We start from the raw sequence: 24,302 nt of genomic DNA on the forward strand, positions 1-24,302 counted from the left end.
TCATGTCTTTCATGTGTTGATATCGATTATCTGCTGGCGGATTGAAAAGAATGTCTGTAATTTCACAAATGGTTGCTTCGTCGAGAGCTTCTACCACCGCGTCGTACTTGGCTGAATCTGAGACGATTTTCTTTTTTCGCAGCGTCGACTCTATTTGTATAAACCATGCCGCTGGATTTGTTTTCCAAAACATGGGTAATTTGTAATTTGCTATCGCACTGAGCTCGTTATCTTTACGAGTGATTGTTACCTGCTGGTTTGAGGAGCTGGGTTGGGTAGTTCGTGTTCTTTGGCTTTCTATTACCTGTTGATTTTTCATGTCTTGGATTTCTCCTTGAAGTTCCTTGATTTGTTGCAGGAGGATTCCGGTTGGGTCCTCTCCACCCGCGGCTCCCTCGGAGTTCGACATTTCGCCAGGTAGTTGTTTTGAGGGGGTTTGCGGTGTGGGCATGCCAAGTTTCCTCTTCTTTTTTCTTTTGGGTTAGTTCTTTTAGTCGGGGTCACCAGTTTTGGCTATCTGAGCTACATTAGCTTTATTCAAGGGAGGACGGGTAACTAAATGATAGGTACACCTTGATGTATCACAGATAATAAGTTGTCGTTTATTAAAGAGTTCAGAGGAAAGTATCACGCGGTTGTTTAGCCACAGCTCTGGCTGAGAGTAACCGATTTGGCTTATTTTGGGGCGCGCCCTTAGGGCAAGTTCTCGCACGATTATTCGTCGCAGAGACGGAACGTCAGCGTCTGCTTACGCTGCCGCTTTCGTTCTGGGGCGCTGCTCTCGGTTCTGACGACGGGCGAACCTGGTCGTTGTCAAGAGGTCGCCGCAAAGCTTTCTCCGTGGTGGGCTCTAAAGCTTTGATCATTTGATCGAGGTTGTCGATTTGTTTTTGCAGCACGTTGAATTTTCGTCTCAAGATTTTTAAAGTTACAACATTGTTCGGCTCTACGGGATCTGCGACATTGCACAGTCTCTTGTTCCGTATATCGTGATGCCCGTCCGCTGTTATTCGAAATCCGACACCCGGAGGATCGCGATTGCTCGTGGCCGTGTTTTCATCCAGATGCCGTCCAAACACGTCGACGCTCATCTCGGTAATGAATGCAAGAACGATGAAAGCTCCTTACTAAATGATTCCTGCTTGGCGTAGCTCTTCGATAATGGAGATTATTTCGTTATTGGGACTCGGATTTCCCGCTGCCTGAGATGCCAGGAGTAAATAGAGACGCTCCACTAACTCGTTTGGATCATCCCAGAAAACGTATTCCGTTTCAACACCTTGTCGAATGATCATAGCTTGCGGAAGTAGACCTTTACCCTTTCGGCGAGGTGATGGGGAATAATCCATCAATTCGGCAATGACATTTTTGAATTTGTAACTGTTATCGTTTCGAACAGCCCCATCGGATGAGTCATACTTTTTATGCGCGTTCGTTGCGAGGATTACTTTTTTAAATTTTCCCTATCTCCGGCGCTCACAGAAGAACCGTCAGGCTTCTTTTTGAACGAAAGTTCCAGCAAACCCTTCGTTTTCGGGTGAAGCGTATCGCCAATACGAATGTAGTCACTCTCAGGAGATATCAACGAATCACCAATCATTAGTCCGTTTGAGGGGTTGCGTACACCGTACACGTTGTCCAATTCACCTTTGTATTTGCATCTCTCATCAGTGTAAAATACTCATCCTCGATTTTTTTGACCGCTGTTTCCACGATTGTTTTATCTCCTGCCGAAGCAAAGGAATCGTCCGTTTCTCAGACAGTCTCATTGTTTGTTTCATTTTTCATCTGCTTCATTACTTCTTCAATTTCTTCCACCTCTTGTTTTACAGGTTTAGTATGTTTTGTAACGTTCACCAGTTCTTGCAACGGAGTCACTACTGGTTCGAAAACGTCACTTAATTTCTGAGTCGTAGATTCCTTGTCTGACTTGAGCAATTTGTGTATTCGACCGATCGTAGCACTTGCTTAAGCGATCTGATGTAGGACATCTTTTTGCTTGGAAATTTCAGAGCTCTGCATGTTGACGCAACTGACTCTCCAATGCTACTGCGACTTTCGCTCAGATACGTTAGATTTTATTTCTTTTCCAGGCTACTAAAAGAATCGAATCCCCTCCTGTATCGTCCTCCGTTGAGCTCACTGTCTGTGTCGGTCACCAGGAACCCGTACTTCTCACCGTCCCAGCATGCAGAACACACACTTTTAAACTCTGTGTAAGACATATCGGTGCTCACCTGGTCGTTGTATACGTGTCTCAGGTTGAAATCGTCTTGTTGGAATAACACGAGTAAGTTCACATTGTCGCGCACGAGATGCTTGGGAATACGCGCGTACGTCTGACAGAGATAGAAACAGTCAGCGTCATGATGTCTACCCATGCAAAAGTGGGCTCTAATATTGTAGTGCTTCGCGCACGCTACATCGTCAAATATGATTATTGAGTTGGGCCGTGCTTCTTCCGGTGTAATCACTTGCTCACGCTCGGTGAACGCAAAATACTCCGTATTCTCAACATTGTCCAACAATTGCTTCAGCAATTGGTATTTCGGTTGGTTAATAGATTTTGCGAAGATGTAGATATTTTCATATCTGAGTCCGTTGGGATGGGTTATAAGTGTGAGCAACGCATTAGTTTTACCACAATTCGACGGTCCACAGAATATTGCACGTACACTATTCGGGAGTAATTCACCGTGCCGTTTGTGCCTTTTGACATATTGCTCCGAAAGTTTGTCAAAATTCATCACGGGAAGCTTAGTGGGTTGTTTCTCAAACCGCATCTCGTTCATGACTGATCGGATTTGCTATAAATATCCCGTTTTGAAGAACTTTTCTTCAGTCAACGCACGAACATGATCGCGTACAGTGGTAAAAGAAGCAGCAGGCGGCAACATCGTGGCAATGGTCTGGTGAATAAAATCGTCAACAGACTTCCAGTCGAATCGCATTTACCTGGTTATCAGTACTGTGGGCCTGGTACAAAATTAACAAAGAGACTGGCGTGGGGTGAGCCGGCAATCAATTTCCTGGACGCAGCTTGCAAGGGCCACGACATTGCTTACTCGCAAAATCGTGAAAATCTTGAAGTTAGAAACGAGGCTGATAGGGTGTTGGCTGAGACAGCTTGGAAACGGGTTCTCGCAAAGGACGCAAATTTTGGTGAGAAAGCAGCCGCTTGTGCGATAACTAGTGAAATCAAAACTCGGAATGGGAATTCCAAACTCAAAAAATGTGACCTTGAGAAAAATTATAAATGCTGCAAAACGTACTATGGTTCCAAGCAACGATGCGAAAGTAGCTATCGAATCTGCACTGAAGGGAGCTGAAAGCGCCGTTGAAAAAGCGGGTGGTAAATGTAAAGTACGAACACCTTGCGTCCTGACAGTACCTTCAAAAGTCGGTAGTTTTTTACCGTTTCTGATTCCTATCTTCGCTGGACTTAGTGCTACAGGCGCGTTAGCCGGTGGTGCGGCAGGTATAGCAACAGCTGTAAACGATGCAAGTGCTGGTAAATGAGAACTGAAAAGCAGCAAACGACACAACTAAACTATGGAAGCTCTCGCGTTGAGCTTCATGTCAAACCGTACAAAACAGGTCTTTGTCTCCATCTTTCAAACAACTAGATGCGATGCTATAACGTTGAGCGTTGGCTAATTGGGAATTGTTGAAATATGCAAAAATCTTTACGGTTCCGCATTTCCGCGGTGTTTTCATGCGAAACGAAATGCCCAAACCGGTCCACGAAAAAACGAGTTAGCGATAATCAACCTCGACGACAAAGACGGTCCGGGAACACGCTGGGTTGCATGCAAGAAACGTGACAATAATATCGATTACTTTGGCAGTTTCGGCAACCTTCAACCACCCTCAGACCTCATAAGATACCTCGGCGTTGGTAGTGTTAAATACAATCGTGAAAGGTACCAGGATTGTGATATATTTGAATGCGGACACTTGTGTCTGAAATTTCTGAGTGGTGAGCTACATAAACATGGTGCGTGATTCATCAAAGTCAGTCTACCACTCGCAGTCATGGATGATTTGTTAACGTGAACGATTTCGGGAACCTCTTCGATTCTCGAGGCACAATATTTTCCACCGATCGAACTTGCTCGTGATAACAGTTATGCTTTTGGCTTGGTAGAATTGTTAACCTTTAATTCGATTCCCAACGTTGATGTTGGTCACATTTAAATTGACGTAGCTGATAAAGTGATCACCATACCTACTGGCAGCTACGAGATCGAAGACATAGAGAAGTATCTTCAAAACGTGCTAGAAAATACAGATGTCAGGCTCACCATCAAACCCAACAATAATACATTACGCAGCGAAATCACATGCAACCACACGATTAACTTTGAGCCGAATGATTCCATTGCTCAACTTTTGGGATACACACCACGTGTATTGGGGGTTGATGAAACTCATGAATCAGACGTGCCTGTAACTATGCTCAAGGTCAACGCGTTGCGAGTCGAGTGTAGCATTACAACGGGCGCCTACGTCAACGGACACAAAGTACACACTATTCACGAGTTTTTCCCGACCGTCCCACCAGGATATAAGATCGTGGAAGTACCGTCGCACGTCATTTACCTTCCGATCACCGTCAAGACCATAGATCACGTTCAGCTCCGGTTAGTGGATCAAGACGGAGACCTGGTTAATTTTCGTGGAGAAGTTATTACTGCGAGACTACATATCGAATCGCAATAAACGATGGGAATTGTATATAACAGACTCTCAAAGAGTAAGTATATCAGTAAGTCGGCATGCCCCAATCAAGTCAGTCATCGATCGATTCTCGAACAGTTAACACCTCGAAACGTGGAGTTCCTGATAGCTCTGGGTCTGAAACTGACCTCTTTTGGAAGAGGAATTTCCGACAACTAAAAATCCGATTTTGCTGTTTTATCATCTGCTACATACTATGGAGGAAGAAATCTTAAATATTCAAACGCCAGTCGTTTCTGACGAATTCGTTGCGCGTTACGAGATTCACGCTCACAAACCTTACGCCCTGTCAAATTTGAACAACAGCAATGAAATTCGAATCACCGTCCAGCATCAGGATTTATGCATATTACCCAGCAAAAGTTCGGTACATATTCATGGACGACTCCTCAAACCTGAAGGTACAGCTTCTGTGAACACTCAGCTCGTAAACAACGCGATCTGTCATTTGTTTGAAGAAATTCGCTACAAAATTAATGCAGTTGAGATTGATAGAAGCAAGAACGTTGGCTTGACAAGTCTCATTAAGGGTTACGCTTCCCTGCACCCTGGTCAGACTTGGCTGATGGAGAACGCTGGATGGCTTGATGTAAAAGAGAAGAAAAAATTAACCAATGCCGAGGGTAATTTGGACGTACTGATACCGCTCAGCATGATATTGGATTTCGCTGAAGACTACCGCAAGATCGTTGTCAACGCTAGACATGAGTTAATTTTGACGTGATCAAAAACTGACGTCAACGCAATCATGCAGACTCAAGAGGAGAAATTCAAAATCACGATCAATGCAGCGGAATGGCTGATACCGTATTTGAAACTCGCGGATCAGAAAAAAGTTGACCTACTAAATTTCATTCAGAAAGATCCGCCTATTTCGATGACCTTCCGCAGCTGGAAATTGTACGAATATCCCTTACTTCCCACACATCGAAAGACGTTTGGACTGTGAAAACTTCCACTCAGCTTAAAAAACCTCGGTACGTCATTTTGGGTCTCCAAACAAGTCGAAAGAACAAAACCGGCAAGAACGAAAGTCATTTCGATCATTGCAATATCACGGACCTCAAGCTATTGTTAAACTCTGAATCTTATCCGTACGGTAACCTGAACCTCAACATGAGTCGTGACGTGTACGCGCTCCTGTACGAGATGTACGCAAACTTCCAAGCTACCTAGTACGAAAAGAACCCCGAGCCGTTGTTGACAAAGAATAAATTTCTTCGAGACGTCCCCTTATTCGTTATCGACTGTTCAAAACAAAACGAATCTTTGAAGTACGTACCTGTCGACATCCGTCTTGAATTTGAAGCTGGAGCCAACTTTCCCGCTGAAACATCGGCGTACTGCTTGATTGTTCACGATCGTATTGTCGAATACAACCCGCTCAGTGGTGGGGTGAAAAAGTTGGTATGAAAGCTGACCGTTCCCACCATCTCGCACAGTTCAAATATGGAGCTTATCGTTGACATACAAGGCTTTCGTAGACCTTTCAACAATACCTTTACATAGAAAGAATTGGCTATAATTTCAATCTACTGGGAAGCATCTCCATCAATGTTTTTCTTCAAGCCACCTTACGAATGAAATTGTGTGGACGTCAAATACCAAAGCCAAAATTCCTGGTTAGAACGCGATTTTCACGGTTTACCTTGGAGCTGTGGAACCATACCGTTTAAGGAAGTTGAGTGGACCATTAAAGGCAGGCTGTGCAAAACTGAAACCGTTTACGTAAAAGGAGAAGAAAAACGAGATTGGTTGCTCAAAATTGTCCGCAAAGTTCAAATAATCGATAAACCGGACTTTGACTGTCTGTCGCTTCAAACCTTGCAAAAAACTTCAGCTGTGTCTCTAACATGTGACGTGCATACAGTATCCAACGCAATCTGTGCAGCACAGAACGTTTTGTTACTTTAAAATTGGCTACAAAATCATCATACTGTTCGGATGGCGAGGGTGTATGATTTATGTTACTGCGCAGAAGCATCTACAAGAACGGTCCCGCATTCCTGGCGAATATATCATCCTGGTTACGATACTATTGAATAAAATTATTGTACTATCGTTGTGAAGTAATTGTCAACTGTAACCCAAAAATTGTCCTCAATAAACCTGTTTCATAAAGAATATTCATGAATTAATTTCACACCTTCACCTCAGCTCTTAAGAGAGAATGTTTTTCAATACTGTTAATAATATCGTGGACTGATAAATGAAAAGCCAGACAATTAGTTATAATTGTGTATTTATTAATAAAGATATACTTAAACTTGATGCAAAAGGATTCGTGAGGATATACAACAGGCTTGCTCTCTTTCTTATCGCTATACCGTTTTTTGTGCTCCAAAAGGGACACACTCGCTGGCTGTGTCGGAATATACGCGCATGCGCATTTATTACATAATACATTTTAATACAGTAAGATGTCGCTACCAGACTTAAATTTACATGTATTCCAACACGCCTCCTTAAATTTAAGTTTTGTTACAATTAGAAAAAAAAAATTAATAGATATTTTATTTATCGTTTCATATGATCACCTCTGCTCTGTGCAGATTAACTTACGTTTGTTTTCATTTTAGATTTAGCATGCCGACAAACTTATTGAACTTAGTTTTTCCTAACGCTTTAGTTAGTATATCGGCAACGTTATTTTCACTATCTATCTTTACAACGACAATCAAGCCTTTCAAATAGTTTTCATGAACGAAGTGGTAGTGAGTTTCAATGTATTTGGAATTCTTTGTGAAATTTCCAAATTTTACAATGCATACGGCACCAGAGTTGTCCTCATAAACCTTTACTGGCTCTTTTATCTCAATTTTAAGATCTTTCAGCAAATCTTTAATCAGTTTCAACTCACTAACTACATCAGATAAAGCAACGTACTCTGCTGCAGTTGAGGATTTAACAACACTGCTTTGTTTCTTAGATTTCCAGTAGATTACGTTGCCAAACAATCTAATTACGTAGCCTGTTGTAGATTTACGGTCTACAGTATCGCCGGCCCAGTCTGCGTCTACGAAGCAATCAAGTGTATCGCAATTCACATTTTTCGTATAAGTTAATTTTTTTTCTCTAGTCAAGTACAAATATTTTAAGACGTGTAAGGCGTACTTGTAATGAGTTTGATCATAGCAGTTCTGGAAACGACTTAAGTAATTGGTACAATAGGCAATATCTAATCGTGATCCTGAACTTACGTAAAGTAGTTCCCCGATTATGCTTCTATAATTTAAATAATCAGACACTGACTGCGCAGGCTCACATTTTAAATTTTGTTCCATCGGTGTTTCGTAGAGTTTACAATTCTCTATGTTATATTTCTTTGCTAAGGATTCTATGTATGACTTTTGATCGAGGGTGACAGTATCTCTAGCCTTGTTAAATTCTATATTTATTCCTAGATAAGTTTTGACTTCGCCTAAATCTTTCACATTGAACCTTTTTAATAATAATTCCTTAACATTGTTTATTTTCTCTATATTTTTACAACAAGTCAGTACATCATCTACGTAGGATATGAAATAAACAGGATCTTGTTCACGCTCATCGAGAATGTATAAACATTGATCGTTGTTGCTTCGTTTGAAGCCAATACTTTTTAGAAAATTGTCAAGACAATTGTACCATGCTAACGAACTTTCACCTAATCCGTAGAGAGCTTTATTTAGTTTCCAGACCCTACCTGATTTATCGTCGTAACCTTCAGGTTGTTTGACGTAAACCTCTGAGATTATTTCTCCGTTTAAAAATGCGGATTCTACGTTTAATTGATGAACTATCAAATTAAGGTTTACACTAAATGACATTAATAATTTTAAAGTTTGAGATCTTATTACAGGTGAATATATGTTTTCTAATTTATCTCTTTGCTGAAAACCTTTTACAACGATTCTCGCTCTAAATTCTCCATTTGACTTTTGTGTATATACCCATTTTAAATCTAATACATCTTTATCTTTTGGACATTTGGCTAGATCGCAAGTGCCATATTTTTTAATGCGTTCCATTTCTTTATTCATCGAATCCTGCCAAGCTTTAGAATTACAACTATTTATCGCTTCACAATAGTTTTCTGGAACATTCGCATTAATGTAGTTAACGTAGATACAATTTGCAAATTTATGTGACTGGTAGATATCGGTTTGTTTTCTCTCTCTACCTGACCTCCTTAAAGGAGTATTTACATTTTTATCATTAGATTTTAAACTTAGGTTCTTTAGTGATTCATCGTTATCATTGTAAATACTATCGTTATCAATTTTTTGACTAAATTCTTCATTTACGACATTTTTGGCACAATCATTGTTTGTTTCAATAAATTTATCTTCACTATCAGTTTCACAATTCTCTTTATCATTTTCTTCTCCAGTAAAACCCACTAGTTTCACATCTTCCTCTATCACGTCAACATGTTTAACTACTGTTACTTTATCACCCATAAGTACTCGATAACCTACATTTTCGTATCCCACCAAAATCCCTACATCTGCCTTCCTGTCCCATTTATGCTTTCTTTTGACCTCAGGTACTCTGCAAAAAACTTTACTACCATATAGTCTTAGATTTTTTATATTTGGCTTTTCACCTGTAAATATTTCAAATGGTGTTTTTCTTTGAATAGTATTAGCAAGAGTCCTGTTCTTTAAATAAACCGCTGTTTTTACTACTTCAGGCCAGAATTTTACGTTTATTTTTGCGTCAGCTAGTAAGCATCTTGCAATATCCATCACAGATCTATTGTACCGCTCCGCAGTTCCATTGGGTTCATGGACGTACGGAGGGCATGGCTCAATCAAAATACCTTTTTCCTGTGTGAATTTATAAACCTTTTTACATACTATTTCTTTAGCGTTATCACATCTAATTTTTTTAACCCTTTTTTTTGTTAAATTTTCTACTAGATTTACATATTCAACTAGGCATTCAAAGAATTCGTCTTTTGTTTTGATAGTGTAAGCTTTAGCTACTTTACTATAATCGTCAATGAAAGATACAAAATGTTTTTCACCTAAATTTCCAGTTATTTGTGGCCCATTCAAATCACAATGAATAATTTCCAATAATTCTTTGGCTCTGTGCCTATCGTTGTCAAATTTTGTATTGTGCATTTTATTTTGTAAACATGTACCGCATTTTAAATAATCACTTTCAAATTTATCTGGTAAGCCATCGATCAGTTTTTCCTTACAAAGTACATTCAAGTAATTGAAATTAACATGTCCAAGCATTTTATGGAACTTTTCCTTTACAGTTATATTGCAAGCTATTTCGTTGTTACAAACATTTTTCTTATCTTTAAGGCTATACATTTTAAAAATATCATTTTCTTTGAACGCTACAGCAATCAACTCATTGTTTCTAGTATAGATTTTTGATACATTGTACTCTGAAAATATTTTGTGCGTTTCAGTTACTTTTCCATAGCTAATTAAATTTTGATACATTTTTTCTACATAGAAAACATTAGATAATTTTACTCTTTTTGTCTCATTAAATACAATAAAATCAACGAAGATATTGCCAACTTTTGTGGCTTGTAAAGTTTTGCCGTCTCCTACTTTTACTGGAATTGGAGTTTTCAAATTTATGTAATCATTAAAGTAATCTATGTTATTTGTTATATGATCAGAGCACCCGCTGTCAAGTATCCATTCGATCTTATCCGCGTTTACATCATTGTTACAATCGTTTTCTAACTTACAATCTGCTTCAGTGCAGAATGTGCTACTGAACCTTTCGCTATTACTTACTGACCGTGTAGAATCTTCTCCATGCCGTTGCCAGCTCCCGCGACCGCGTGAAGTTGGATACCTGCCTCTGTTTGGGTTCACGTTGTTGCCATGTTGTTGCTGATGGTGGAAAAGACCCCGTGCGCCTCCTCGCGTCACGTGCATATCTCGGCCTCTGTTTCCCCTGCTGTTGTATCGCCATGTAGAGGTGGATGTAGATGTACGGTGATTCGGGCACGTATATTGTGTGTGACCAGGTTTATTGCACTTGAAGCACACGCCATCGAACTTCTTTTCACAAACGAAAGCGTTTGAATTTCCGCTCCGGTTTCTACTCAGTTTATTTTCTTCTTTTTCCTTGTCTTCTGCTGCTTTTATTTTGCTTTTTACAAATTCAACTGTCTGGTCTTCTTCTTTCAAAACGTCGATGAGATCTCCAATGTGACTAAATGAACTTGGCAGTGTTCTTAGTAAATAATTCAATTTTTCATTGTCACTAACTGTAGCACCTGCATTTTTTAGTTCTGTTATCATTTTTTCAAAATCGCAAAAGAAATCTTCTGAAGTGTCATAGTCTTTTAACCTCACATTTTCTATTTTGTTCCTTAAGCTGATTTGCAATGCTGTAGATTTTCGTATGTACATTGAGTCCAATTTTCTCATTATTTTAAATGCAGAGTCTTCAGCGTTTAAAAATTCCATTTGTCTGTTAGAGAGAGCACTATATATATATAATTGACTGCCTTGATATCTTTTTCGTCCCAGGTTGCGTTATCACTTTCGATTTTTTCTCTTTCAACGACGTCTTCACATTTTTTCCATTTTAGGAAAATTAATAAACGTTTTTTCCACGTGGTATAATCTTTTCCGTCAAATATCGGAATAAATATTTTGCTGTCTTCGCTCATCTCGTTAGCGTCAGACTTTTCAAACTTTTCAAATATAGAATTTTTCAGCAGCAAAACTCTTCTTGTGACTTTTAAGAAGAATTTCCTAACACCTTTGATTAATTTTTCTTGTTCTAAAACTGAAGTTTTATCGGTGAGATTTTCTTCCTTAACCTCAAAAGCGTTTTCGTCACCACGTGTTTTTACCGGTTCTTCTTTGTTCATTACAACACTATACAACAGTCATTTTTATTCAAACCACGGAATGCTACCATGTTAATAATATCGTGGACTGATAAATGAAAAGCCAGACAATTAGTTATAATTGTGTATTTATTAATAAAGATATACTTAAACTTGATGCAAAAGGATTCGTGAGGATATACAACAGGCTTGCTCTCTTTCTTATCGCTATACCGTTTTTGGGCTCCAAAAGGGACACACTCGCTGGCTGTGTCGGAATATACGCGCATGCGCATTTATTACATAATACATTTTAATACAGTAAGATGTCGCTACCAGACTTAAATTTACATGTATTCCAACAAATACAAAGCTCATGTAAGATTCAATCTTGCTCTCCATCCTTAACCGAGCTGTACTCAAACCGAGTTATGTTTTCCATTGCTAGAGCGATAGTAACCCAACAGCGCAGATCCTTGGCTCTTAATGTATACTACCGCAGCTACCGGTCGACCTTGCACTCTAGTCTTGACTAAACCCGTACAAAATTTATCGTTCACATTACAGTCACAGGACGCAAACGCAGCTTGAAACCCTCGATCGTTCCTTAGTGGTGTTCGGAGTAACATTTTCTTAGATTTTAAGACTCAATTCTAGTTACAATTACAAGGTACAAAACGTACGTAGGATCAAAGGTATACAGGACGGTTTAACGATCAACGAAAAAATATTCATAATTTCAATCTTTTTTTTTTGTTCATTGAACGTAAGACTTCCACAAGACACTGGATATTTGGATGTGATACTTAGATTATACGTATACGAATTCAAGTTGACCGTACGGTCCGCTAAGATAGCGTACATGCAACCGTATCTCCTTACTAGCTGTCGTCACCTTCTGGAACAAATCTTCATCTTCTTGGAGGGTGTTACGTGGGGGTGAGATTGTACTGAGCGGTGGTAGTTAATGATTAATTGAATAATCAAGTTTGGTCCCATGTAACGACAATGGATGAAAATTAAAACTAAGAAAAGTCCTACCTTTGGATAAGCCCGTAATTTGTAGGATCGTGTTGCTATAGTCCTGTACAGGTTTGTGAGGTTTGTTTAAATTGTTGAGGCAATTTTATAATAATGAAAATGGGAAAAAGGTTGTTCAAAATAAATGGTTTAATATGATTTAACTGGTATAAGATGAAGTATATTCTGTATGATTTGGTGATTGAAATGTCCGATAACAATGAATGGTGATAATGACATAAAAGCCGAAATTAACAATTTATGAAGCATTTGAGTTTGTATAACGATCCACGCCGATAGACGAATTTATATTCAAATGCAGAGAAGCTGCAGAATCACTAAATTTGACCGTTTGCGGGATTTGGCAAATTATGTGTTATTCTATTTTAAAGAATATTATTATTTGGTACCAGGAACATCTACTCTGAACGATGGTTATAACTAGCTGGTCGTGATTATTCGATATTGTATCTCTCTTTTCAGATTATCTTAAATCAATTATATATCCTGTTGTTAATTCTTGTTGGTTAAATCTTGGAAACAATAAGTATGATTTAATTGGGGATAGTGAAGCTAGCCACCAATTCTAGACTTGCTTTTAAATGAATATTACAGAAGTAAATTTTGATTATGAAGGTGAAACAAGAATTCGTTCAATGTCGAAGATTAGCACTTGGATTGACTTATCTTTAGGTGAATCGGTCGACGAGATTGAGAGCCGTCGGATCGTGTCGGTCTGCGTCGGCAGTAAAGCACATAAAAGATGGAAACGTAGAAGATAGTAAGTCTTTTGCAGCTAATAGAATAACTGAATGCTCGAATTTGACGAATTAGTGCGAGACTTTAGGCCGGTCACAACTAAGATTTTCCGAACGCTACTATTGCTCAAGAAGGGCTAATACGGAGTTGACGTCCACGCACCTCGCGACTTGACGGACGAAAGACATGGCTTCTTGGGCCTGAGGGTCCAAGTTGTAATAAGTTACAACGGTAATTAGCCAATGAGGTGCAAGGGCGACCTCCTGGTGCCCAAATCCACATGGTCAGCGTTACTTCATGCTCTTTGACGGTGTTCCGACGATTCTCAATCTCGTCGGTGACACATTAAAAATATGAACAAGAGATATTTACAGACAATGTTCACACATTCATTCATACATCCTAATAAGTAATCTATTTTAATTTGGTGGTTCCAAAGGTAGTGGTTTATGCTAAATATCAATGATAATTTTGCTCCCAAAAAGAGAGGTATTATTAGGCTGAGCTCCGCTGTTACCAGCTTAGCAGTCTCCTATCTCAGTTCTTGGTACCAGTTGTAAGAAACAATTTTGAACCTTATACTAGGGATCATTGTTGGTCTCTACGTGACTTTTGCCAGGAGGGGTGGAACTCGCCGGTTCAGGCAATACGATATTTTAATGTTGTTTATGGCCGTAACCGTTACAGTGTTGAAAGCTAATTGTGAGAATCACCACCACGTGTTGAAGGTCACATAGATTTTGAAAAAGGTACGCCGAAGCAATGTGCCGGACGTAATAAGGGCCTTGGTTATTTGGTTCGGTAGAAAAATCGTGAAAGAGTTCTCCAAGTCTAGAACGATTTTGTCACCAAATTTCGTTTTAACCCGACGAACGCCGCTGACTCGGTATTCTAAGTATACTTCGAGGTCCGAAAGCTTGTTCAAGGGCAGAAGTGTCTCCAGGCGAGCGACTTCGTTCAATTTTGAAAAGTCCATGATCGTTACTGTCAAATTGTATGTGCTCAAAATCTCTTGTGAGTTGATTGAGGTCAGATCTGATTTTCAGCAGATGTTTTACTTCTCCAATATTCTTGATGAGCAGTTTTAGTCGTTTCTTTGATTCACGTTGTTGTTCCAGAGCACTTCTCATTTGCAAAAAGAACAGCTTCAGACTGGCGATGAAGTTACCACTTTTGACTTATATAACGTTCCCCCACCACATAATTTGAAATTTAGTGGGGGTAATGAATGGCACGTAGTTGATATCAAACCAGCATCCCAGTAAGTGAAAAACAATTCTTAGAACCATTAATTTTGGAATGTCGCGTGGTTGATAACATGTGAAGGGAATGTGAGGTGGTTGATGTTAAACCTGAGCAGTCCCATAGTGGAAAAAGAATGCGGGAGGGTAAAACAGTTCTCGCCCCCGCTGCACCCTCTACCGTTGGCAGACGAGCACAACATAAAAACTTTGACCTTCGGTCGGTAAGGTTGTCGGTAAAACAGCACGATTTTGACCTTCGACCGATAAGAATTGTTGGTAAGGCAGTGCGATTTTTACCGTCGACCGATACAACTGTCGGTAAGGTTGCACGTTTTCAACCTCAGGTCCGTACGGCAGCGCACGTTTTATCTTACGAGAGTGAGGGTTATCTTCAAGGGTTTGCGTCTGGGATGCGATAGCTGGCTTGGTCGGTAAAGAAGGTGTTTGTACTCAGAACCCGCCTTGCTGTACTACTTCTGGCAACTAAATATGCGATAATCAAACGCAATTTCCCCGGGCTATATTCTTACAACCCTGCCTTTGGAACTTTCCAACATTCCTTCTTCTATTCTTCCTATCCACATACTCTCTCTAAGAAGCACTATGTATCAATGCTCCTCCTCTTGTGAGGCTTTTCCGGTATACATTTTTCGACCAATCCCAAACATCCACCAATTCTAGTAATCAAATATTCTTAAAAGTCCACTAATCAATACGAAAGATCAAACTCTTACACCCCTCCACCTTCTTTCCAAATCTTCATTCAAAACACCCACCAACAACCAGTCTACCGCAATTCTTCAAACCGTCAACTCCATTTGTGTCGCATTTCAAACTACACAACCAATATGCAAGCTACTGTAAATTATCATTAGAAATCAAGAACTTAGTAAAAATAAGCGTGACTCTGGAAATTCATTGTAAAAATATTATCAAGTTTCAATTAATACAACTACCTAATTATACTTCAAGTTCCGTTTTTTATTAAAAAGTGTTTTCTCATTTACATCAATCACCTCAACCTCAGCTCGGACTAGCCACATAAAGACGGTGTCTGCCTGTAGCGTAATCAATTACTACTAACGTTATCGCCACTACAAAACTGTGTACTGAATCTCATCCGCTTTTGTTCTGTAGACGGCATGATTGCCGAACCTCTTTCCTAGTCCACAATGGTTACATGGCTAAATTCACAAACATTGAAGTTACCAGTCAAACGAACAGAATAGGTAGATTTTCAAAGGATACAGATTTTATTGAGGTTTATTATATAGAGGTAATATAATAATTATTCATCAAACTTGTTTAAAAATAGGTATAACACGCCTTCAGCGTGAGAAAACCCATCCTGTAACGTGATATCTGAAAATTTTAATAATTGGGCTTTATCTGTGTGTGTGATTTTTTGAATTCAAAGAAAGTATTTGCATCAAAAACGATGACGCCTATGTCGTGAAAGTCAAGCATAACGCCGGAACATTTATTGCGTGAGTTAAATTACATCACTGTAAAACGGCGTTGGACTGGTTTAGAATTGATATTTGTTTGTTTATTTGTATTTGTAATTGTATTCGTATAAAATTGAACCGCCGCGCCGGGTGGTAACGAGAATCGAAGCTGCATTAGATGAAATAATATTTGCACCTGCGTATTATTCCAATAAGATATGTATGAGTCGATATTTCAGGTTACTTCGAAGAAAAGCGAATCTCCCACAATGATCACTTTGGATCAATCTGTGTGCCGTTTTTGATTTTCTTTATATATAATAATAGCATGTTTTGAAGGTATCATAATATTTTATCAGTATAATATTTCGACAGGTTGGATCTGTAATGGCGTGGGCTAAATAGTCTGATTGTGAGAGAATAATCCTAAATAATAGAATTTTTCGAAAAATCGTATACAGAGAAAAATCCCTCTGTCCAGATTACCGTACTGCACAGGGAAAATTTTTATGGTACTGAGTACTAAAGATTTGTTCATAGTTATAAATGTGTACGTTTTAAAGTACATACGTGAACGTAAAAACTGCTACAAAGTTACGGTGATTTTTACTGATGTCGTAATGGTAGAGTGTACCATTATTCTAGTACTATATACATTTTGCATAGTCGAGTTAACTAGATACAGACAAGCGCATGGTTTACCGATTAGTTGGTAAGTTCTATCACACAGCGTAGCGAATTGTGTGCCAGCCCCGTCGGTGAAAGCACCATAGAAGCGGTATGCATTACACGTCACTCTGGTGAAGTTTACTAGTCTATGCTCGTAACACGTTTGGAGGGAAAATAACTGAAGCGCGTGGTGAATTTTACCGGCTCTGTCGTAGAAAGACTAGAAGACCGGTTGGATTTGCATGCCGCTGCGGTGGTATTTACTCTTTGCTTATAAGACGTGTTTTGGAGGGAAAATTACCGAAGTGCGTGGATCGGTAAAGAGTAAATTTAGTTTCTGGCACAGTTATGTTTGTAACCGTCTATCAGTCCTAAAAAAGCGGGTTAAACTTGAGGCATCATGGCTCATTATGTTAGTGGCGTGCAGTGTTCGACAAACAGAAATAATCTGTCTTTCCAAAGCTTGGATCAAGACCAAAACTCAGTACCATACTACGTTTCTTTTCTTTCTTCATTGCTAGAGCTGGGGAATGGTGAGTACTTTTGTTCATTCACTTTTACTCGTATATAATCAGTGTTTTTGTTTATTGGCCTCAGTTTCTATACAATATATATATATATATATAGTTTTCCGATATATAGATCAGTATATCGTCCCACATCAACTCAACACTACTTCACATGGCGACGCCCCTATGAATGCAGAAATCCTGACTTTTGATGAAATAAAACAGCCGGAGATATTTGGTAGGTTCGATATTGATTCTGGAGAAAACCACAGTTTATCCGGTTTTTGGTAAAGTAACAGATATTTTTATGGTCGGAGACAACCCCTACTTTTTAGTTAATATTTTTCCATCTTGTAGATTCGATCATCATTTTTGGGGCTACGAAATAATTGAAAATCCAGGTATGGATATACATTCAAGTCTCATTTCTTTTAAAATGTCACCCGACTCACGTCCGTGTAGTTTGTTACTTATAAAACAGTCTAAGACTTACGTAACTACACGTTACGCCTTGGAATTTCTTGCAATTGTTACATGTACCTGCTCAATGTTCATGTTTCATGTAAATTGAAGGAATGTTGAATAAACTGACAAATATTATAATTACAGACTCATTATTTCTATAACTATACCTTGCATGTTAAATTTACTGAACTTCTGGTAAATTTCACGAGAGTGGCAAGTCCGTATATGGATAGAATGGCTGTACTGTTAATTTTACCAAAAAGTTTACTAAAACAAACAAAACAATATTTTAGCTACGATTGCACCGATCGGTACTCTCAACTATACACACTGGTAACCAGTGCATGGATTATTCCCTCAGCTTGATAAGGATACCGTACAGTTTGGTTATTCCAACAATACCAGCTGGCTCAATGAACCACATTGGGGCAGTAATTTCAACTTTATGGTCTTGTAAATTTATCGTTGTTTTGTCGTAGCAATTGAAGCATTGACTAATAGATTTGTCGTTGTTTTGTCGTAACACTTACAGCATCGACTAGTAAATAAGCTGTCTGGACGGAGTAAATATAACATGCGTTTTTGTAATGCTGATGCTCGGAATTGGTTTTGAGAACCACAATTTGAGTTTCGAGCCTTACCAGACAAATAAAATAGGAATTACCGTACAGGCATTCTGTCCATATACGCACCAGCGATTTCAGTAAAATTTACATTCATTACGGTATTCTGAACCCGGGATTTTTCTCCGTGTATCGAGTATCCACCATAATATAGTTACGGATACACAAAATGGTATAATTTTTCTGATAATCAGATGGTTTTTCAAAGATAATGCATCGGAAGTTTGTACGAATTGTTAGAACAAAATTCCTTATATTTTGAACTTATTCCAATTATTGATGAGCATGTTTTAAATATTTGTTGCCAAAAAGGTCTTATAGTAAACCCACAGTATTCGGATGATATATTAGTTTCCTCTATTATTTCCACATGTTGTCTATGAATCTCAAGTTGAAAAAGATTTGCCATACCGACAAAAAATCCAATTTTGAACTAAGCGTGAAAGCCTGTGAGATATTCTTTCTTCGCTATATTCTTAAGTTTAAGGCCTTCGAGAACTACTGATTTCGGAGGTCCTCGAAAATGAGATGGAAATTGGTGACAGTACTGCTGAGCGAGGATCGACCGAGAATTTGCATACTCAATATGCGAAGGTGCAACCAACCTAAAGCGAGAAAGCACGTGACGAACAATGGCAGAAATTTCTCGTTATAGGTACAGTAAAACTTAGCACGATATTCGCGAAGTGGCTACAGTAAAAACTTGACATGAAAGCTTTTGAAACTGTCTCAAAGTCAAAATTAATAAACATAGTTCTCCACATGTAATGAACCTAAGTCTGTGAAATTTGACTTGTGGACTTATGCACAAGCCGGGCTTACACATACAATCCTACCAATAAAAAAAAAATTGACAATCGACCAAAGTTGAATTTCGTTGTCGGTTCAAAAGTTGTTCAGCTGAGCAGTCTGTACATTCACTTTTACTGTGAGATAGTTTCACTATAAGTCTTTTTTATGCTTACTTACGAGCTATCGTCACTACGGTCGATACGTATGTGGATATCAAGATAGCTAGAGGCAGCAGAAACATGAAAATCAAACTGAGCGTCGTGTAGAGCTGCTCCTGCCATGGCTCCGTATAGAATCCGTGTGTGACGCATTGCCAAAATTCTTCAACGAAGGGCCCGCTCGCTTCGTGAAATATCACCAACTGAAATTAAGCACAAAACATCCAACGTTAGTAAACGTACGTACTTGTAAACCGTGTTCCAATAAGTATTACTAGTAATGATAGTAAGAATGATAAGTACCACGTTTCACAAGAAACTAAATTTCGCATACATGTATCACTGAGGGTAGCACCGTTAGTTGTCGAAAAGTGCAGAGCTAAATTCCAGAATCTTAGATTTTTTTAAATGTTATAGGTATAAATTTGACAAATGCGTCGCAGTGCAAGTTCACCACAAGATAGTTGAAAATAAATATTATAGTACTTTGTACAGACCCTTTGCATTCTGTTCTGCGTCTAACCGTAGTAGTCGAAAATAGTTCATAAGATTGTGTGAAAAAGTTAATTGACACGGATAATTCGTTGATTATCTATTATTTAATACCAAGCCGTTGATCCGTTAATTCTATATTATTCACCGTAGTGTGTTAAGTTTGAAAACAATTGTCATGAACAACCAAAACTGTTTAAACGGCGTTCTCGAAGGAATTAATGTGTTCTAAATGAACTGATTCCAATGAATTTTATTGAATGAGGTTACGTATTGATGAATCCTAAAATTTTCGTAATGTCACCGAATGGTATTCAATATTAGTACTTAACCAAATAGTACGTGAAGCATTTGATCCCTTACAATTTATGATATTGTAACGTTTTAAGACGTTGCCAAATAAGTATGGATTCGCGAGCTTATTTAGTGAATCAAATTAAAGGCGCAAATCAAATGTTATAGACAAGTTTTAATAGCAGAGAACGTCTTTCTAGTTTAAAGTCTGAAACAAAACTGTTTTTACAATAATGTTGGTTGACGCAGAAACCTTATTCTTTTTAAAGACATAAGAGGTTTATAAGCCTCTTTTATCTGTAATGACTACTAGATCATTAAAAGGGGATAAGACGGGTGATTTCACCCTTTGTAACAATATCGTAATGATTGTAAAGATTGTGAGGCTTGTGAGATATTTTACATTTGTTTGATAACAGTTCAGCAATAACAATTCACAGAATGATATTTGATTTATTAAAGAAAAGACCTACCAGAAGCAGAGTAACCAAAAGAAAAATTAGTGTATCGATTAACATTTCTATTTGTGTGGTTTTAATGTTCTATCGGTACCATTTATCAATACATGGAATATATTGGCGTAAGACAGACCGATCAGTTCATTAGGTTTCACAAAGATTACAAATTTAAAATTCTATAAACATGAGTAACCAAAAAAACAAAAATTCTGTAAAGTATTTACTAGAGGCTTCGCCCCTGCGCGCTTCGCACGCCAACCCCACCTCGACGCTACGCGCCATACTATTTCCTTATACAGTGTCTGTTAAACAGGTGAATTTATTTGTGCTGATTTGATGACAGGTCCACAACTGTTAATCGGTTGTTTCCGGTCAACCCGACATTGCTATTGGCTCCCTATGCAGGTCTGCTCAGATTGTTTTCGTAAACGAATCCACTCACATGTACAAAACACCCGATGCCATGCACCCCCAATTGCATTTGGCGACTTATTTTGCTATAGTTATTATTTTCCCCAGAGTAGAAGAAATTCATAGCTTTGCTATAAGTAGAATTTCTATGGCTTCAGACAAATTAAAAACTCATTATGATATTCGAGCCAAGGATATAAAATTTAATCCCAGAGATTCTGTCTGGCTCTTTCAACCTCGAAGACAGAAAGGACGGTGTCCGAAACTACAAAGAAACTGGGAAGGCCCTTACTTAGTGGTTAACCGGATCAAGGATTTACAGGATCCAAAATAGTGTTTTTCGATACTAGTGCTCGAAGGTGGCAATGCCCGTACAAGCGTGAAGGCGCAGCACGAGCCCGGAGATGAGTTGAAGGGCGAGTGTGGGGCATTCACGCGAGATAGGCATTGCTAACTTTCGCACGTGTATCGAACTGTATTTTTTATTACACCTATAATGGAATGTCCATTTTTATGCACCAACCTATTCCATCGGTAGCGCTAGTGCAGCTGTTTGCGAAATGCGCAACTGTGGATAAAAGCGCGACCAACTTTTTCGCACACCGCTAGCAATGTGGAAAGGTTTTTTCTCACACCCCTAGCAATGCGCGAAAATTTTACCCGCACATGTGTATAAAAGACTACTTTCGGTGTTTGTAAATGGTGCATAAAAATGAACTTTCCATGCAGGTCTAACAAAAAACCTATTTCTTCTCTGATATAACTCTCCTCGAGTTCTGTTTCATTACTTCTGCTGACATGTTTGCCAGTATGATATATTTGAAACGATACTCAGTCTCACCTCTGCGTGTCGATCTTGAGTGCCGTATACACAATACGCCAGCGCTCAAAAAAGACAATTCCCGTCGGGAATCATCTTGATAATTCTCGTTTGCATGTTTATTTTTTGCGTGTCAGAAACAGTTACCTATAAAGATATTTGTCAAAGACTATCATAAACAGCCGATGACAGCTGTCAAAGGAAGTTTTGTTTTCTAGATGCTTTTTGTTTTGTTTTCGGCATCTCACCCCACCGCCAACTTCATGCGTGTACTATTGTTATTACAATCTTTTTTACCAGTTCATTTGTTCAAAACTTTTTATTAGATAGAGAGATTAGGTAACATTGATATCAATCATAGACGGGTGAAGTGAGATTGGAGCAAATTTTTTATATACGGATTTCTCGAGTAATAGCTTCCGATGAAAGCACAAAATCACTCAAAATTGATAAAAATTCACGTCATGTAAATCTTAAAATGTGGGCGTGTCACTTATGTCGTTAAAAATCAGAACCGAAGCATCTTTATAAAGCTGAAACTAACAGCCAGAGTTAGCAACCAAACGTGTTAAATTTTTGGAAATAGAAAAATGCAGTTCAGTCTTATCCTTATAATTCTATAAAAGTAATTGCGGTGCAAGGTATTTCCCAAAATTATTATTTTGGGACTTCACTACCTTATTTAAATGAACATTAGAACATTTAGCTGCTAATTCTGGCTCCCAGTTTCCGCCACGTAGCACCTTTTATAAAAACAATGGGCATATAACAGCCCCATTATTCACAGCCTTTCGAACAGGCAGACACTATGAATATGTGGGCTTCACCCTGGAATGAGAAAATAACACGAAATCTAGACAATTGCGACAATCGGTGATTCTCCGAGAATTGAGAATTTAGCTCGGAACCATGGCAATCGATTTTTACAGGCGTTGTCGAGAACGTCCGAGAGATCGCGTGGGGCGAAAATTCTTAGTGGTGATTCGTCGGTAAGACGGCCGCACGAGTTCATGAGTGAACCGATTTCTCCTATACATTGTCGAAATAATTAACCGCCAGTGACAGCGACGCGTGGAATACCCAAATACTCAAAAATGACAATGGGCTGTTCTTTTTGTGGTCACGGAGAAAAAACCTATAGCGTCGTATAATTTCATTGGTAAGTACATAAACGAAACACAGTTGTGGAATAGATTACGCCAATCATGTCCACCTTGATGAGGTTCGGTTCGATAAGTTTGTTTACGATAAATTATTACTCTAGAAATTTATCAATATTAGGATAAAGTATACGTCACTTATGGTAGCGTTGGTTATTGTTTCTTTTTTTTTTTATAGTTTTATAAATCAACCAGAGCCTGTTGAAACACAGATGAAAAACGTGAACCTAGACTAGGGTTTCGAACCTTTGGAAACGGTGTGAATCGGCTCTGACCATGTCCAAGTAGGATGCTCACCGAGACCAGCGAACGATTCATCAAAGAAAGCCGTGTCAACCTATTCCGGAGATAGAAATCGACGTATGCTCAATAATCTGGCGTGAGGGCACACAGTGACCATCGTTCCTTCGGCAAGTAATTCAAATGCCAAACGAATTATTGTAATCTATAGATACCAAAAGAGCAAACACCTGCACCTTCGAAAATTCTGTTGTGCCGCATCACGGCAGACAGATGCCAAAACTTTATGAAACATCCAATATGTAATACGCATCTGACAAGTTTCAGTACAGACGAAATGAATATGTATTTAGAAACTGCACTTGCTTTCAAATTGCCTCCACGGAACGCCACCAGGTTGTTTACCGTCTGGAAGAAGTTAAAATTCTCAGGTACTATGGCTTTCCAAATCTAGTGGTAGCTCGGTTCTCGTACTCAAAGGAATGACTCGCAGGTATTAAAAAGGACCATAGTAACCCTAGCGTAAGCAGCTTGATCCATCCCGATTCTTCTGTGAAGACTTATATTCATTCTTCTGGTTATGGAATTTCTTTGGCCCATGAGGAATAACGAATTTCAGAAGATATTCATGTCATTTCAAAATGTCACTCACTAAATAGCGTACAAATTTTATTACGTTAACCGTCTTCTAGAGCTCCCAGCATTATAAATATCTGGGACAGCTAACGCAATACAGTGTAAATAAAAGAAACTTTTCACTTCAGAGTATGTCTCTAACCCCCCCCCCGCCGAAGACTCGTACATTCGTGATTACTTTACTTAGGTTTGTAACACTACAAGCATTAAAATATTTTAACGCACGCAAACATTTCAACCTGAACTGTAATTTAAGGGCGTTGCCTAGCTAGAAAGCGCGGGCTACTCCGCTTCCCGCGTTAACCGTGGCGAGAGAGAGGGTAAAGAAACAAGTGAGACGGAGCAGCCGAGCTGTCGCCGGAGTGGGGCGGGTGACGCGGCTATCCTCTTCCACCCCTCACGGGCATTCGGTTTCAAATACTTTTAAACAGCCCAGTGTATCGCGCTCGGCACGACGCAGCGCCTGATGAATAACAGAAAAAAAAAGTAGACTCCTTTCAGATTCCACTTGAAAAATTTACTAGTAATACAGAATTTAATAAGGAACCCGAAACTATTTTTT

At 38.9% G+C, this 24,302-nt stretch overlaps 1 protein-coding gene across 1 annotated transcript in view; it reads right to left on the reverse strand.

Annotated features, from left to right (window-relative positions):
- Window positions 1-24,302, reverse strand: part of LOC124298818 (gonadotropin-releasing hormone receptor) — a 214,388-nt gene that overhangs the window by 45,778 nt on the left and 144,308 nt on the right. The window contains exon 2 of the mRNA XM_046751342.1: window positions 19,249-19,432. Coding sequence (XP_046607298.1) covers window positions 19,249-19,432 — 184 coding nt within the window. The remainder of the gene's footprint in view (window positions 1-19,248; window positions 19,433-24,302) is intronic.

The sequence above is a fragment of the Neodiprion virginianus genome, chromosome 2, assembly GCF_021901495.1.
Source record: "Neodiprion virginianus isolate iyNeoVirg1 chromosome 2, iyNeoVirg1.1, whole genome shotgun sequence".
NCBI classification, from domain to species: domain Eukaryota; kingdom Metazoa; phylum Arthropoda; class Insecta; order Hymenoptera; family Diprionidae; genus Neodiprion; species Neodiprion virginianus.